The 17,168-nt window shown below is 34.3% G+C and overlaps 3 protein-coding genes across 3 annotated transcripts; all 3 read left to right on the forward strand.

The window, feature by feature from the left end:
- Positions 1 to 2,742: 2,742 nt before the first annotated feature.
- On the forward strand, positions 2,743 to 3,515 carry LOC111993621 (uncharacterized). The gene is made up of 2 exons (XM_065769615.1): positions 2,743 to 2,855; positions 3,191 to 3,515. The coding sequence occupies exons 1-2, from the start codon at positions 2,743 to 2,745 to the stop codon at positions 3,513 to 3,515; spliced, it is 438 nt and encodes a 145-aa protein (XP_065625687.1).
- A 7,903-nt stretch (positions 3,516 to 11,418) lies between these two features.
- On the forward strand, positions 11,419 to 12,057 carry LOC136065853 (uncharacterized). Its single transcript, XM_065769616.1, has one exon. It carries the CDS (start codon positions 11,419 to 11,421, stop codon positions 12,055 to 12,057), a length of 639 nt encoding a protein of 212 aa, XP_065625688.1.
- Positions 12,058 to 14,464: 2,407 nt separating this feature from the next.
- Positions 14,465 to 16,265, forward strand: LOC136065854 (F-box protein At3g07870-like). The gene is made up of 2 exons (XM_065769617.1): positions 14,465 to 15,506; positions 15,595 to 16,265. Exons 1-2 carry the CDS (start codon positions 14,577 to 14,579, stop codon positions 15,598 to 15,600), a joined length of 936 nt encoding a protein of 311 aa, XP_065625689.1. The 5' UTR covers positions 14,465 to 14,576; the 3' UTR covers positions 15,601 to 16,265.
- The last annotated feature ends 903 nt before the right edge of the window (positions 16,266 to 17,168 follow it).

The raw sequence follows: 17,168 nt of genomic DNA on the forward strand, positions 1-17,168 counted from the left end.
ATTAAATATGATAAGTTATTAATATTATACATTTATTTAATTTTTATTTTTCTTAATTAAATTATTTATGACATCACCAATTGGACCTTCAGTTCGACCCTAGTCAGACCAAATAACTAGGAACCACTCCTCTTTCTAGTTTTTTGACTGTCTGGTTTTTTAAACCATGATCTGAAGTGGATAAAGTGATACTTTTCAAACCATCTTAGGAGTGGCAAAATTTGACACAATCCGCAAACCCAACACAACTAACCCGTTTATAAACTGGTCATGGGTTGAGGTTAAATAGGTTTGGGTCGATACGGCTGACCTATTTAATAAACGGGTCATATTCGTGTTCACATGTGAACCCGTTTGAATCGTTTAGGTTATAAAGGTATTAAATTTTGTTATTATTTTTTTTTATTATTGCTTAATTTTTTGTTGTAATTATATTTATTACTATATTTATGGTTGTAATTGTATTTTAATTTTAGATATATGGAAATTGATCATAGGTTATTCAAGTTAGGTATGAATTATTAATCAAACAGGCTATTGAACGAGTCATTTGTATTGACATTTACATGACTTGTTAATTAAACAGGTTAAACATGTCATGTCGATTCAACTTATTTAATAAACGGGTCGGGTTAGGGTTGAGGATTTTTGACACATTTACTAAACATGCCAAGTTCGGGTCAACCTATATAGCTGAGTACAAATGGCTCGACACAATACAAACTCGACCCGTAAACACGAATTGCCACCCCTAAATTCTCTATGCTATTATTATTTATTTTTATTGGCAAGTAAAACACAAACCCAATGTGTCTTAAACCTACGACCTTCCCCTCCATATTGCTCTTATAAGATGAGATTTTGGTGCTACACTAAATATATAATTGGGATTTAGTGTCACTCACTAATTTTAAAAAGGCCAAATGCCAAAACTTAGGTACATTATCTTAGATTTCCATAATGTAAGAGAATCTAAAAGAATGTTCATTTTGTACTACTATGCAATGATTCTATTAGGAACATTTAACCCCAAATTTATAAATCACTTACATCCTTTAAAATCCCCAAAACACACTCATTAAACAATAAACACCATCTTAACAACCTAAGGGTATTTAAACAGGTTATGTCAGCCCATCAACCTATCATCTAACCCAACATGCTAGAGGCATTGTAGCTTTTGTCAATTGGATTGAGGAAATTTCTTGTATTATTGAGAATGTTTAAGTTCAAGATGTAATGTTTTTATCCCCATTTAAATGAAATTTCAATTTTTCCATTAAAAAAAAAAAATCAAGAAATTGAAAAAGTTTACTCCAACTAAAATTCTATTCCCAAAAATTTTAAGAAAGTAAACTAAACTGAATTTTAATTTTTTTAATCAATCTATCATAATTTTGTATGAAACAACGCTTAGCATTTAATTCTATCATAGAAGTGATTAGCATTTCGAACTCCTACTTGTTTATGAACAATACATTAGCTAAAGTAACAAAAGTAAAGTTTTTGGATAGATTTAGTTAAAATTGCATTGAACTTAATACTAATGCTCTAAGATTAAGGTAAAAATATTTTTGAAAGACTCATGAACTAAAATGAAAATATTTTAAAAATACAAGAACCAAAATGAAAACACCCAACCAAAAGTTCATTTTTTTTTTTTTTAAATGTAAGCCAAGTAATAAAAAGTACTTCCTAAAAAAATAATAATAAAGAGTATAATCAATTTTCACAACTATTCTACGTGAGAAACTATGATTGGCTTTTTGTCACTTTCATATGAATCCACAATTTTTTTTTACCACTCATAATCAGACACATTGAATAGTTGTGAGAATGAATATAAAATTGATTTACATCCTAGATTTTTTCGTCAAAATATGTGAAAGGTAAGAGGCTAAGAGCAAAAAGAGATTTTTTTTTTTTTTTGAGTTCTCCGGTGAATAGATTTGAGCTTCGGTGGGGTCATCTAGGTAAAGGTTTAGTGAAAACTGTGAGAGAAAATAGAACTAACCCCCTTCCCTTGCCGTTGTACGTGATGGCTCAACCCAGAAACTTTAATCTAGTCTCACACCAACCACTTCACTCAGCCTTCTATCCCAATAAATCCACCACACATAACACAACAATATTCTCACATCTAAACGCAACTGCCATCACAAGTGAACAAATCAAGGTAGCATTTGGCAAGCCAATATCTTTGTGTTTGGATAGCAAGAAAATGAAATAATAATAATTATTATAATAGGGACTTTTTTGTCTTCTTTTAATTCACTTTTTTTTTTTTAAATCATCTGTTTAGAATTTTTTTTAAGTGGTATTTTTAGTTGAATAATGCTATAGTCACAAATTATTTTACAATATTTTTATAAACTATTAATGTGGCAAATTATAACTATTTCTAATTTAAGCCATCACTAGCATCATATTTTCACTTACCAATAATTATTTAAAAAATTCTTAAGCCATATAAGTAGTTTGTAAAAATATTGTAAAATAATTAGTGTAAGCTGCATTACTCTTTTTAATTTAGTAATTAAAATGATATGATGGCACTTTTGATAAAGAATTCCCAAAAAAGAATTGTAAGCCCAAGTAATTCTAATAACTAAAAACTACTCCTAAGCTAAATCCTAAATAAAACCTGTTTCCATCTGAATCTGGTATCCCAGGAAAAAGTATTCCTTGTTCTGTCTCTCTCTCTCTCTCTCTCTCTCTGCCCCTTCTTACGTTGAAAAAACAATGTCCCAGATGAGAGAACCAGTGATTCTCCGACGCAGGATGAACTATCTTCCGTACGACATCGTACTGAACATTCTGGGAAAACTACCTGTGAAATCAGTGATAAGATTAAGGTGCGTTTGCAAATCCTGGGACTCTTTGATCACAGCCCCTTCTTTTATCTCCACCCACCTTAATCACAACAACAACAACAACAAATATAATAATGGTAATGATTATATCATACACATGGCGTCATGGAAAGCACGTAGCCTGGTTTCTTCCTATCGTTCAAAATCTCCTCCTAAAACATCAATCTGTACCGTCGCTTTCGACCGCACGTTTGATAAGATTTCTGATATTGAAATTCCATTTGATTTTTCTTCTGACTGTACTCAAATGGTGGGTTCGTGCAATGGCTTATTGTGTCTAGCTGATTCAAATAATGTTATATATTTGTGGACCCCAGCGTTAGAAAATTCAAGAAGTTGCCTCATACTTGCTTAGAAAAATTAAACAATGTTACACTCGGATTTGCTTATTGTTCCGAGAACAATGACTATAAGGTTGTAAGGACTTCACAAAGTACTTTTTTGTCTCCGTATGAGATTGAGATGTACACGTTAAGTTCAGATTCATGGAGACGGGTTGAAATTTCGGTGACAGCAGATGTATGGTTCAGTAAAGATTTGCTTTCTCCAATCCCTTCGGTTAGTGGAGCTTTGCACTGGATTACAGAAACAAATATTGTGGCATTTGATGTCAATAGTGAGAANTGGGTTTCTCTGTTTTGATGGTGTTTTTTTTTTACGGTGGATTTCAGATAATGGATTTTGATGCTGGGTTTCTTTTGTTTAGTTTTTTGGGTTTGAATTGGTTGGATGTTCTTGATTTTACAAATTTCACTTTTTTTTTCTTGAGAGGAGAGAGACATAAAAGGTGAGTAAAAATACATATTAACTTTTTTTTTTTTTTTAAACTGAGATGGGTTACGAAAAACAAACGGAGCAAATCTCAAACATGGTTTTAAAAAATCGACGCTGGACAATTCAATCGGGAACCAGACATCAATCCGGTCCGTTATTCACAAAAATTCGAAATTAATGAAACATAAAAAAAAAAAAAAAACCGTTAACCGCCTATATTAGCTATGAAACCCAAGAACCAGATCCCAGTTAAACCGGTTTTGCAAATATTTGAAGATGGGTTGAAATAATGGATTTTTTTTGCAAAAAATGCTACATTTTCTTAGATTGAAACTGTAGGAGCACAAACACAATTATGATTTAGGCAAGAGAGAGAGAGAGAGAGAAGAGAGGAGAGAGAGAGAGAGAATAATCAAAGACTCAATGTAGTTGTTTAAGAGGGTAGGTGACTAAGGTGAGTGGTAGGAAGTGGGAACTATATATCTGTGTGTGTGTGGTGTGTGACGGTGGCATGTATATTATTATTTTGAATTTATATTAATGGGGAGAGTGGGATAATAGGAAATGCTAGGATTACAATTTTTTCTAGACTTGTTCACATACCATTTATTTTATAGTATACGTATATATAAATATATATATATAAACTTATCAAATCATAATTAAATCCATAATTTTCAATTATATTGTAAAGGAACATAGGGGGAAAATTGTTATAAAATAATTATCATTTTTGTAATTTTTTTTTTTATTGTTTATACTTATATAGTATAAGGCATGAATAGTTGAAAACTTTTTAAATATTTGTTTACATATATTTTATTAAATATGATAAGTTATTAATATTATACATTTATTTAATTTTTATTTTTCTTAATTATTTATTGTGGCATTTGATGTCAATAGTGAGAAATTCAGAAAGCTAGCACTGCCTGATGTTTCTATCTATGGACGACAGCTTCAAAGAACATGTCTTGCATCATTCAGAGGGAAACTGGCTTTTATTGGGAAACTGACTTTCATTGGACAATCTAGCTTCCAATACTCCATATGGGTGATGACAGACTATGGTGTGGCTGAGTCTTGGAATAAACTTTTTGTTGTACCATTTGAAAGGTTAGCTTGTTGGGTTCTCTTGACCGATTATGGTTCACTTATGGTTGGCTACATAAATAATCCATTTGATAGGCAGAGAATGAAGTATGCTTTAATTGACACTGAAACTCTACAAGAGAAGAAGGATCCCGATATCCAACATCCTTCGTTTATAGCAAGTTTCATGGAGAGCCTTATTTTACTTGATGGAACAAACGTGGAATCTTACTAACTGGTTCGTGGTGAGCATATAAGATTGAAGTCAATAATGGTATGGATGAAGCTTTTCCTTTAGTAGTAGGCATTTAGTTAGATAGTATTGCTAAAGCTTGACTGTTATCCCGTGCTTACATTATCCTTTTGTCGGTATTATAAATTAGTATTTGATATTTTTATGTGAATGGTTGTTCAGGTGATTAACTATTGTGTTTCTTTCAATACTATTGTGTTCTTTATGCTAAAGAAACATGCTAAGGTTTATAATTCTAAGGGATTTGTTCAATAAACTTGTTTGGTAAATGAGGTAGAACTTAAAGGCATATAGAGCAGTTAGGTTGTGACAAACATAAATTCATGCCTAAACCTCTATAAGAGCAATAGCAATCTCCCTATGACACTGTACATTGTCCATTGACCTCCCAACTCTATAACATTATTTGTATTCCTATCACTATAGATCTTGCAAACACATATTTTTCAAGTCATAATTAGATAACTGTTTTATCTTGGGAATTTATTTGAAGCCGCCTAAGTACACTCACTCTTTCATAATTGCAATTCTCTTACTTTCCCTTCACTCTCTCTCTACAAATTATGTAGCCATATACACTGATCCTCCAAGGGAGTAACGACTGTCTCCCTATGGACGTCATGTTTGACACTCTGTTGATGCTGCCTGTGAATCATAGATGAAGGTGCGTTTGTAAAAGCCGGGGACTCAAACTGAACATATTAATCGTAGTGGCTCTCTCTTCTACTTTGATTCTTGCTAGAGCCAATGCTGCTCTGATATCTGACATCTAATAATAAGAAAGAAAAAAGAACATGGATGAATAAAATACAATGGATTGATGGGCCTTTTACCTTGGGCTGAAATTCTCGGTTGTTTGGCATGCTAGCTTTTATTTATTTTTTTAAGTACAATCCTTGGTTTGGAGAGATCGCACTAATATTCTAGTCATATTTCTTTGTGATAGTTTTGGTAAGATAGCCAAATTGGCTTCATCATTGCCAAAGGTTTGTTGAAGCAGAGCTAGAGCTAGTGTCTCCCTTTTCTTAATTGTTGGTATAGACTGCCGTTTATGTCCAAGGGCAGTGAAGAGAAAATGTTGATAAGCTATTGTGGCAGTGTTTAGTTATAATTTGATTATGGCTGCAATTGTTTCCTTGTTTCAGGTTTAATGGCTGGCTAAGTAGGTTGTTGAGTTATTAGGATGGTGGGAAGGAAGGTGAAGATGATACAACAATAATGGGATTTGGAATGGTTATACCACACTGCCTAAGATGGTGCATTTGGTGAAAAAGGAATAACTACACTTTTGAGGCTGTTGAGAATAGCTGAAGTTTTTTTTTTGTTCAATGGCTACTCGATAGAATGCCTGCTGTAGGCTGCTTCCCTCCTACCTTCCCTTTTGCTCTCGTTTTCTATCCCTTTCTATGAAATTACAGACGCTGTAGATTTTTCTTTCTTGAAGGTTCTTCATTATATCTCCAGTGTACTAAAGTCGTACCCAATGTCTATAAATAAATATTTACTTAAAATAAATTAATAACAAATGGTTTTGATGCATCTTTACTCAATCTGTTCTTTATACACTTACAGTTGATAGATATGGTTTACAAGTGCTGCTCAAACTTAATGAAAATCTCAAAACTTTACCTCGTCTAGCCTCTTTTAAGATTTAAAACAAACCAAGGTCTTATTTGTTCGAACTGGCCATAAAATTAGTGCCTTAAATTCTAATTAGCCCCTTAAACCACTCTATTTTAAAGCCTCTGCTGCCGTCCAGAAAATTGTTATGACTTGTTTCTGCACAATTTGCCAGACTTCTTTCCTACTAACCCTGCTATTATGTTCATATAAAAGCTCAAAATCCTTTTACAATTCCAGCCCTTAAATTATCGTTTATCCTACCCTCCAAAACCAATTAAGAAATTGGAGGAAATTCCAGTGTTCCTCTGCAATCTTCTTATCTGAAACATCTGGTTTTGATAACTTCAAAAGTTTCATCAAAGATATAGCCACTCCACTTAAACTACTGTTCAAACCACTCCCCTCCTTGCACCTTTACAGACTTTTTTATTGACATTTTTACCCGGCATTTTCTACCAATGATGATAGAAGTAGAACAATCAACCCTAAGCAGGTGAGTTAGTAACAGTGCTAAAAACCTTTAATTCATTGACTGTAAAATGTGACATCTCTTTCATGTTGGAGTAATGAGATTAAATGTTCATGTCCCACTGCATACTTGTCAGAATCACTCAACTAGCCAATGCTCTCTTATTTCATTTTGTTATTGGAGTTTGTCCCTATATCTTTTAATCAAAATAGTCATTTTGTCCATTATGGTACTAAAATTAAATTTGAATTCTATAATCACTTGATTGCCAGTAGATTAAATTATTACAGAAACGAAAATCAAGACTTACAAGTGGTTTATATTGTGTTGCTCATAGTCTTCACTTATTGGAACTTTTCTTTTTCCATCCCAAGTGTATTTGAAGCTTTTCTGTTGAGCGTGTTGCACTGTTGTTTGATGGATGATGACCTGGAGTTCTGCCTTGTTATGGAGCTAATCATCCTTGTAGCTGTGAGGAAAAATGGGTTCTCTGAAATTTGAAAATTTATTATTAAACTAACCTAGTGGTACAAAGAGGTGGGTGAGTCTGTTTGGTCAAGCTGGTATCTTTTATTTTATTTTATTTTATTTTTGGAGAAATAAGCTGGTAATCTGATGTTCTTATGGTCTTGTGGCTTGAAAAAGTGGTTTGTTACATGCATACAAGTATTGGGATGCCAAATTTTTGAACTCTTCTAGAAGCTATATACTGATTGTCAATGATGTAGAACTTTAGTTAGCCACTCAAATTTGTCTGCCACTTGTAGGAAATTGTGTCTGTTCCTGTGCAATCTTCTTAACTGAAAATACCTGGCTTTAATAACTCAAATAGTTTCATCAAAGATGCAGCCACTCCACTTAAATTTCTCTGTCAATTGCTGGATGCAATCTTCTTAACTGAAATACCTGGTTTTGATAACTCCAATAGTTTCATCAAAGAAACAAGCACTCCACTCCACTCCAATAGTTTGATAAATCTACTATTCACAGAATAAACTAAGCTCCCGAATAGCTGGCATTTGATGCTCCAATATCTCAATCCACTCCCCCTCCTTTCACCTTCACAAATATTTTTGTTGACATTTTTCCTTGGCATTTTGTTACCATTGAAGCTATAATAATCAGAACTAACAAACCTTCAATTCAATGGCTGTGCACATACACTTTCTTTCATGTATGAGCCATGAAAGATAGGAAGATACTCTTGTTGAAGCTATATATAGTTGGTAGTCAAAAGTGTAGAAGTTTGATCAGCCATTTAAAATTTATATATTAATCTTCATTTTTACATTAGAGACCATAGTGCTTGTAAAATAGCCCTAATTATCATATTTCTTTGACATTAAATTAGAATATAATGGCTCCATTAATGTGGCACGTAACTAACTATGCACAACAGGAGGTAACATATGGGAAGATCATTACAGATTCTTCAGGACCTATACAGTTATTTATTATTATTATTATTATTTTGATCAATAGGGTTCATACAGTCATTAGAGGCAGTTGCCTGATAAGTCACTGTTGGCATAGTTGTGGTCAAATGTTTGTTGGGTGGTTTGATGTTTTTTTTTTTTTTTTTTGTGTGTGTGTGTGTTCTACAAAACCAGGCCACATACCATATATGTTGGATGTCTTAATGATTCTGAAGTTGTTTTGAACAACTGGTTAGTTCTTTTAAGTATTTCGACTTTTTGGTCAAATGACAGCTGCATCTTCAGTTAAATTTCCCCATTTTTTGCGTCCTACTGTGGTTTGATGAAGGATGAGCAAAGGAAAAAACAATGAGAGGATCCATGAAATGCGAGCTAGCAGCTGCTCAATTCTGCTTGGACTTTGCTCTAGTTGTTAATTGTTTTGTTCACTTGCAAGAATTCTTCAAGCTGTATGTGGAGATTGCTTGAAATTCATTCAAATTAGGTATTTATAACTATCTTAGCAAACAAAAGTCAATTTTATGAAGCATAATATAGGAAGAGGAGAAAACTTCATATAAAGGTGATGCTATAAAAGGTTTGCAGCTCATTGGCTCGCTAAATTTGCAGTTGTTCATAGATCTACTATTTGTTGTAATTTGCATATTCTTCCTGTTGCAGTCTTGGATGCCTGCAGGAAGGATACTGCTTCTACGTTGTTTAAATAATATGCTCGGTTTGTTAGCAAAAAAAAAAAAAACTTAGAAGTGATTAGCAAACAGAATCCTACCTCTTGGCAAGATGTGGCAGGTGCCTCGGTCTACTGCAAACATATGAAACACCATTGTGAGGAACCACATCCCCAAGACACTAAATTTAATATATGGTAGATGTGTTACAGCATGTCTAACTAATGTTAATGACATTCAAATTGCCATATCTTCTGCTTCAACAATCCTTTGTTGTATTTCTTTGATCACTGGGTATACTGTAAACTTCTTTGTGCAAGATTGAAATTAGTTCTTCGACAGTTGGTGACAGAAAATCTAAAGTTGTTTTTACTGAAACGAAAATCTCAGCCCATCACTCCATGAAGTGAGTATGGTTTTGTCTAAACAACCTATGGCCTAAGGGTATTTAAACATGTTCTCATCAACCCATTATCTAACCCAACTTGCTAGAGGCATTCTAGGTTTTGTGAATTGGATAGAGGAAATTCCTTTTATTATTGAGCATGTTTTTGCTCAAGACATCATGTTTTTATCCTCTTCTAAATGAATGTTCAATCTTTCCACAAATTTAAAAAAAAAAAAAAAAATTGTTTCAAGAAATTGAAAATTTTTAGTCTGACAAAAACTATATTACCAATAATTTTAATGTTTACTTTAATTGTGTTAATCATCTATGATTATTTTTTTATTTTAATATAAGACTTGCACACTATAGCTTCTTTATCATGTGGCTAAAATTTGAAAATAACAGAGATCAAATTAATTGCTATCAAAATGTAAGGGTCAAATTGACACTAACTGCAAAATGTAAGGACTAGGGATTGAAATTGTATTTACCAAAAAATTATGAAAAATGTTTCTGACTTAATTGCATTGTCTTTTTCACTTCTTTCACAAATAGACGAATTAATACTGTATTATTTCAAGAGAGCTGCACATGCATCATAATAGTAGGTCCATCATTGCCTTCCTGAGTAAAAATAACTTAGATAACTCAGCCAAACCCCACCTTCTAGCCCAAACATTTAACATAATTTGTTTTAAAAAAAGGCAATACCTAGTGTTTTAGTCCTAGAAAAGCAGGATCCTGGCTGAATACCATCCTAATTTCAGCAATCTAGTGGCTGCTCTCATGGTTGCCAAGATAGTAGGAAGGGTAAAAGTTTTTATGTTGGAGTCTTTTGGGGTTGGAAAATGAGTGTGTGAAATCTATTTTCTTGACAACATAATGGAAGATTATTAAAGTTTTGTGCTACTCAATTTACCACAGTTGTGCAGGATATGTGATGAAACCTTTCTGGTCATAAATAGATATATGTGACAAAGAGATTGAATGATTGATTCCTATGAAAATGTATTGAATTGCACGCCTTCTAGTTGACTCCATGGTTTTGCTGATAAGAAACACAATGATGAAAAACATTGAAATTAAAATTGGAAAATTCCAAGCCAACTTTATCATTTTCTTGAAAAGCAAGGATTGGCATGGTATAGTAAGCTCAAAATGCTACAAGATGGTATCTATTAACTTTGACAATCAAAAATGAAAATTCAAAGGATAAATATATATAAATGGAAAACCTCTATTAAATTTCAAGAAATCACTTTCTAGAACTTTTATTGCATGTTGCAGTGACTCATTATCCCCACAATTAAACTTGCTAAAGGATGAAGCTTTTCATATTCAATAGCAAATTTTCATTTGCCATTATGTTGAACTTCCAAGGGTGTTAAAGTTTTGGTTACCCAAAAAGCTCTAGCCTATATTCTATATTCTACTTCAAGTACATATATATGAGCAGTAAATGTCAACTTCTTATAGTGAAATTTCTTGATATTAATTTTTTTCCCTAGTTCTGTTATTGATGTTGATTGTAAAGAAACCCAAGAACCATAATTTTAAGCATCTCCATGCTATTTTTATTATTGGTAAGTTACACACAAACCTAGTGTCTCTTGAATCCATGATCCGCTCCATCTTGCTCTTATAAGATAAGATTTTGGTACTACACTTACTATATAATGTTCACTCCCTAATTATATAAAGGGCAAAACCCAGTTGCCTAAAACTCTGTGTGATGACCTTGAGCGAATGATGAGGAATTTCTGGTGGGGCCAAAGAGATCAAGAATCAAAAAAGGCTTGGGTTAGTTAAAAGAGGATGTACAAATCCAAACTTTTTGGAGGTATGGGCTTCCAGAATCTCCAAACTTTCAACTTGCCTTTGTTATCCAAGCAAGGGTGGCGGATTCTCTCAAACCCCGACTCCTTAGTGGCAAGGATCTACAAAGCAAAGTACTTTCCTCATGGCGATGTCCTAAATTCTAAAAAAGGGAACAATCCAAGCTATGCATGGAGGAGTATCCACAACAGCTTGGAGATCATTAGAAAAGGCACTCGATGGAAGGTGGGAAATGGCAAAAGGATCCATATTTGGGATGATAGATGGCTCCCAACACCATCCACCCATAAGGTAATCTCTCCCCCAAAACCTTTTGACAACTTCCCTATGGTTTCCTCGCTCATTGATGAATCTACCAAATGGTGGAAACCGAAGCTTGTGAAGTCCCTTTTCCTCCCTTTTGAAGCTACCACCATACTTAGAATTCCCATTAGCTATAGTCTTCTAGAAGATAATCTGATCTGGATAAGGAACAAAAGTGGCACTTTTACTGTCAAGAGTGCTTATTACATTGCTACTAAGGTGGTTGAACAAAATGGAGGTCGGGCAAGCACTAATAGCCACTCGGCCTCACCCTTTTGGAAGAAAATTTGGCAGCTCAAAGTCCTCCAAAAGTCAAAATTTTTGCCTGGCGTGCATGCATGAATGGCCTTCCCACCATGTTTAATATCCACTGCAAAGGTTTGAGCTCTTCGAGGTTCCGCCCTTTGTGTGACAAAGACATGGAGTCCACCTCCCACGCCCTTCTATTCTGCCCCCATGCAAGGCAAACTTGGGCTTCATGGCAAGACTGTCCAATGGACATTTCAACCTCAAATATGGACAACTTGGACATCGCAAGCCAGCATGGAGAAAGGGAACCCCAGGGATTTAGACATCTTTTTCATGACAACTTAGACCATTTGGGGAAACAGAAACCAAGCCATCCACAATGATGCAGGCATCCCTCCTTCTCAAGCATGGAATTTAGCAAAACAAGCCTTAATCAATTTCAATAATGCCTACTCCCAGCCGGCCCCCCCCCCCCCCCCCCCCCCCCCCCCCCCCCCACTCGCATAGCCTACAACCCACCATAAATGGACAGCCCCCACTTTAGACTTCTTTAAGATCAATGTGGATGGAGCCACTTCAGACAATAGAGGCACTTAGGCAATGGGAATAATCATTAGGAATTGTGCAGGCAACCCCATTGGAGCTCTAAGTAAGCCCCTCCCATCTGACTTCCCTGCCTTGGTGACTGAGGCGCTTGCCCTCCACCAAGGAGTCCTCTTTACATTGGAGATGTAGATTCCTCATGCCATCTTCGAATCTGATGCTCTTTCTATGTTTCAAGCTCTAGCCTTGGAAGACTTCGGAGGCGAGGTGGGTCACATTCTTAAAGATATCAAGACTCTTTCATGCTCATTCACTAGCAGCTCCTTCAAACACTTGAAAAGGGATGGCAACAGAGCAGCACATGCATAAGCAAGAGAAGCCAAGCTCTCGGGACAGACACAGATTTGGAAGGGTGTCACTCCCCCTCCACTCCAGCTGATTTTGAGGGATGATTTGTTGTAACTCTTCTGTTGTTGTTTTATGTCTGTTTGTCCCCTTGCTCTTTTGTATTTCAATTTCAAGTTGGAATGTCAGTTATCCAAGTTTCCCATCAAAAAAAAAACTCAGGTACACTACATTAAATTTCTATAATGTAGGAGAATCTAAAAGAATGTTCTTTTTGGGCTACTATAAAGTGATTCTTTTAGGAATTAATTTTTTTGTCACACTGCATTTGGCCCCAAATTTATAAATTGTTTACATCCTTTAAAATCCCAAAAACGCACTCATTAGACAATAAACACCAACTCCTATTTATAAATAATAACAATTTTTTTATTATTATAATCAATTTATAAATAATAAGAACACCAAATCGAAAGTCATATTTACTGAAACATAAATCTGACCACATCAGTCCATGAAGTGATTATGGTTTCATCTAAACAATCTAAGGGTGTTTAAACAGGTTTTGTCGGCTCATTAACCCATTATCTAATCCAACATGCTAGAGGCATTATTAGTTTTGCCAATTGGACAGGGGCATTGTAGATTTTTTCAATTGAATAAAGGAAATGTGTTATATTAATATTGAGCATGTTAATTTAGCTCATGAGGCAATGGTTTATTCTATCTAAATTAAAATTTAAAAAAAAATCTTTCCATTAAAAAAAGAAGTCTCAAGAAATTGAAAAATTTTATTCTGGCCAAAATCTTACCAATAATATTAAGAAATTAAAATAAATTTATATTTATTTTGATTGTTATATTAGTCTATCATAATTTTGTATTTTTAATAAATGAGGACAATGCATCTAGGCAGCCTACGGACACACCAATCCACAGAATGAAGTTGAGGGAAAGGGAAGGAAAGTCAAAGAATTGGGAAAAAATTGGCAAATGCCCTTTTTAGGCAAAAATAGCAACTCTTTGCTCTCTTTTCCAAACTAATTAGAGAAATACTCCTCTTTTGAAACTGGATTTGTGATAAATCGAGTTAGGCCCTATAACGGCTTTTTTAAGGAGTCTATAGTGACGTTTTCAGGACCTATAATGGCGTTTTGTAACTCAACCTCTATGAAATCGAGTTATAGGTTAAAAAAAAAATGCCTATAACTCGATTTCATGGAAGTTGAGTTACAAAATGCTACTATAGGTCTTTAAAAACGCCACTATTAGAGACTTTACAATGTTTAGTAAAAATGCATACGTAGCATAATGCAATTGAAGAGTGTAAAATTGGAGGTAAGATTATGTACATTTGATTGCATGATAAATTTTCTCGTAAATTAGAGACTTTACACCCTGAATAATGTTTCTTAAATAAAACACTTTTGAAAAAACTTGATAACCAAAAATAAAAACTTACCAAAACACATGATGTAAAATGGAAAACCCATAAACTATAGGGACAAAAATTGCAATTTTCTTAATAAATTTTTTTTTTTAATTTTAAAAAAATCACTAAAAACTAAAATGTAAAAAGTAGTAATAAAACTGTGTGGCATTAATTATTAATTCCATTTTCTTTCACAAACCCCAAATACAGAAAGAAGCATTGAGTCTCAGATCACCTGATCTGTACCTCAATAATCTATTACCCCCAAAGTTGGGAGTATTCTCGCTCTAAAATGTCGGAAATGAGAGAACCACCGATTCTCCGACACAGGACGATTAACCATATCCCATACGACATCGTACTCAGCATCATGGAAAAACTACCGGTGAAATCAGTGATGAGATTAAGGTGCGTTTCCAAATCCTTGTACTCCTCAATGACTAGTCCAGATTTCATCTCCACCCACCTTAACAACAACAACAACAACAAAAATGGTGATAATGCTTATGTCATACACATGCCGTGTCTTGCTCGTACTAACCATGATAATGCGTTAGTCTGTACGGTCGCTTTGGACCGAACGTTTGATAGGATTTCTGAGATTGAAATTCCTTTTAATTTTTCTACTGCGTGTATCCAATTCCAATTAGTGGGTTCCTGCAATGGCTTATTGTGTCTCGCTAATTTGAGTATCTCCACTACCACTTTTGCTAATGCTTTATATTTGTGGAACCCCAGCATTAGAAAATTCAAGAAATTGCCTCCTACTTGCTTAGGAAAGTTAAACAAAGTTACACTAGGATTCGCTTATTGTTCCGATAATAATGACTATAAGGTTGTAAGGACTTCACTTAGTTCTTCGCGTTTGTCTACGCCTGAGGTTGAGCTGTACACGTTAAGTTCGGATTCATGGAGAAGGGTTGAAATTTCTTCGACAACAGATGTAATGTTCTGTAGAAATTTTATTTCTCCAATTCCGTTGATTAATGGAGCTTTACACTGGGTGGCATCTATTAAAGAAGAGAATTGCATGGCAGAAACAAATATTATGGCGTTTGATGTCAATAGTGAGAAATTCATCAGAAAGCTAGCACTGCCTGATGGTACTACCTTTCTACACCTTCGAAGATATCTTACATCATTCAGAGGGAAATTGGCTTTCATTGAACAATCTTTTTTCCAATACTCCATATGGGTGATGAGGGACTATGGTGTGGTTGAGGTTGGAATAAACTTTTTGTTCTACCATTTAAAAATGAATATTGTTGGATTTCCTTGACCGATTATGGTTCACTTATGGTTTGCTACAGAAATGATCCAGTAAAGAGGCTGGGATTTAAGTTTGCTTTAATTGACACTGAAACTCTACAAGAGAAGAAGGATCCTGATATCCAACATCCTTCATATGTAGCCACTTTCATGGAGAGCCTTTTCTTACTTGATGGAACAAACGTGGAATCTTACTAACCGGTTCATGCTGAGCATATAAGATTGAAGACAATTATGGTATGGATGAAGTGAAACCCTTGTTTATTCCTTTCCTTTAGTAGTAGGCATGGTAGTTAGGTAGTATTGCTAAAGCTTGACTTTTATTCCATGTTTACATTATCCTTTTGTGGCTATTATAAATTAGTATTTGATATTTGTATGTGAATGCTTGTTGTGGTATGGATGATTCTTATTCCTTTAGAGTTATGAAGAGCTAGATTATAGCTCTCTTGACTTCAATTTAAAGAAGAATTGACTAAAAGAACATAACTAAATAAAAGAATCTCTAAAAGTGAGAATGTTTAAAAGGAGTAGGCAGATGCTTGTCTAGTGAGCATGATGCCATTCCAAGGTCATGTTCTTACTTGGTTCAAGCTACATGGTCTATGTTGGTTTGTTTACTATGTTTAACCTAAATGTTGACAATAAGAAGCTACTTTGTATGTGAGAGAATCGGTTCCAAGATAAGTGATCCTATCTCTGTTGCCTCTAAGAGTTTGATCTTGATATGGAATGCTATTTTCTCATGCTTAGTTGGGTCCAATCACTGGTTTATTGTCAGCAGATGTGGATCAACATGTTCAGGTGCTTAACTATTGTGTTTCTTTCAATATTATTGTGTTCTTTATGCTAAAGAAACATGCTAAGGTTTATACTACTAAGGGTTTGTTTGCAAAACTTGTTTGGTAAATGAGGTAGAACTTAAAGGCATATAGAGCTGTTAGGTTGTGACGTACATTTGCTTAATATTCCACTTCAGCTGTATGTCATCCCAAGAATATAAACATGTTAGGTTGTGAATTCCTCTAGTATCAACAACAAGCAAACTTGTGCTATAGAAAGAGAATTTGAGAATTAAAATATTTGTCAATATGAAGTTGTTGAAAGTAAAATGGAACCTCTTCCAAAGGGTTTCCAGATATATAGATGACTAGTTGATGTCATCCCAAGAATATTTTTGGACCATATTTGGCTTCTTGCATGGACATCAACTAGTCATCTATATATCTGGAAACCCTTTGGAAGAGGTTCCATTTTACTTTCAACAACTTCATATTGACAAATATTTTAATTCTCAAATTCTCTTTCTATAGCACAAGTTTGCTTGTTGTTGATACTAGAGGAATTCATCCTCATTTCTTTCTAAGTTTGTGGCATAAAATTACTTTCTTTGAACAAAGTAAAAAAAATCATAAATTCATTCCTAAACCTCTGTCAGAGCAATAGCAGTCTCCCTATGACATTGTACATTGTCCATTGACCTCCCAACTCTGTAGCATCATTTGTATTTCTAGTACTATACATCTTGTAAACACATATTTCTCAAGTAATAATTAGATAAGTCTGTTTTATCTGGAATTTATTGATGCAATTCTCTTACTTCCCTTCACTGCCT

This window comes from Quercus suber, unplaced genomic scaffold (genome assembly GCF_002906115.3).
Source record: "Quercus suber isolate HL8 unplaced genomic scaffold, Cork oak 2.0 scaffold_1228, whole genome shotgun sequence".
NCBI classification, from domain to species: Eukaryota; Viridiplantae; Streptophyta; class Magnoliopsida; order Fagales; family Fagaceae; genus Quercus; species Quercus suber.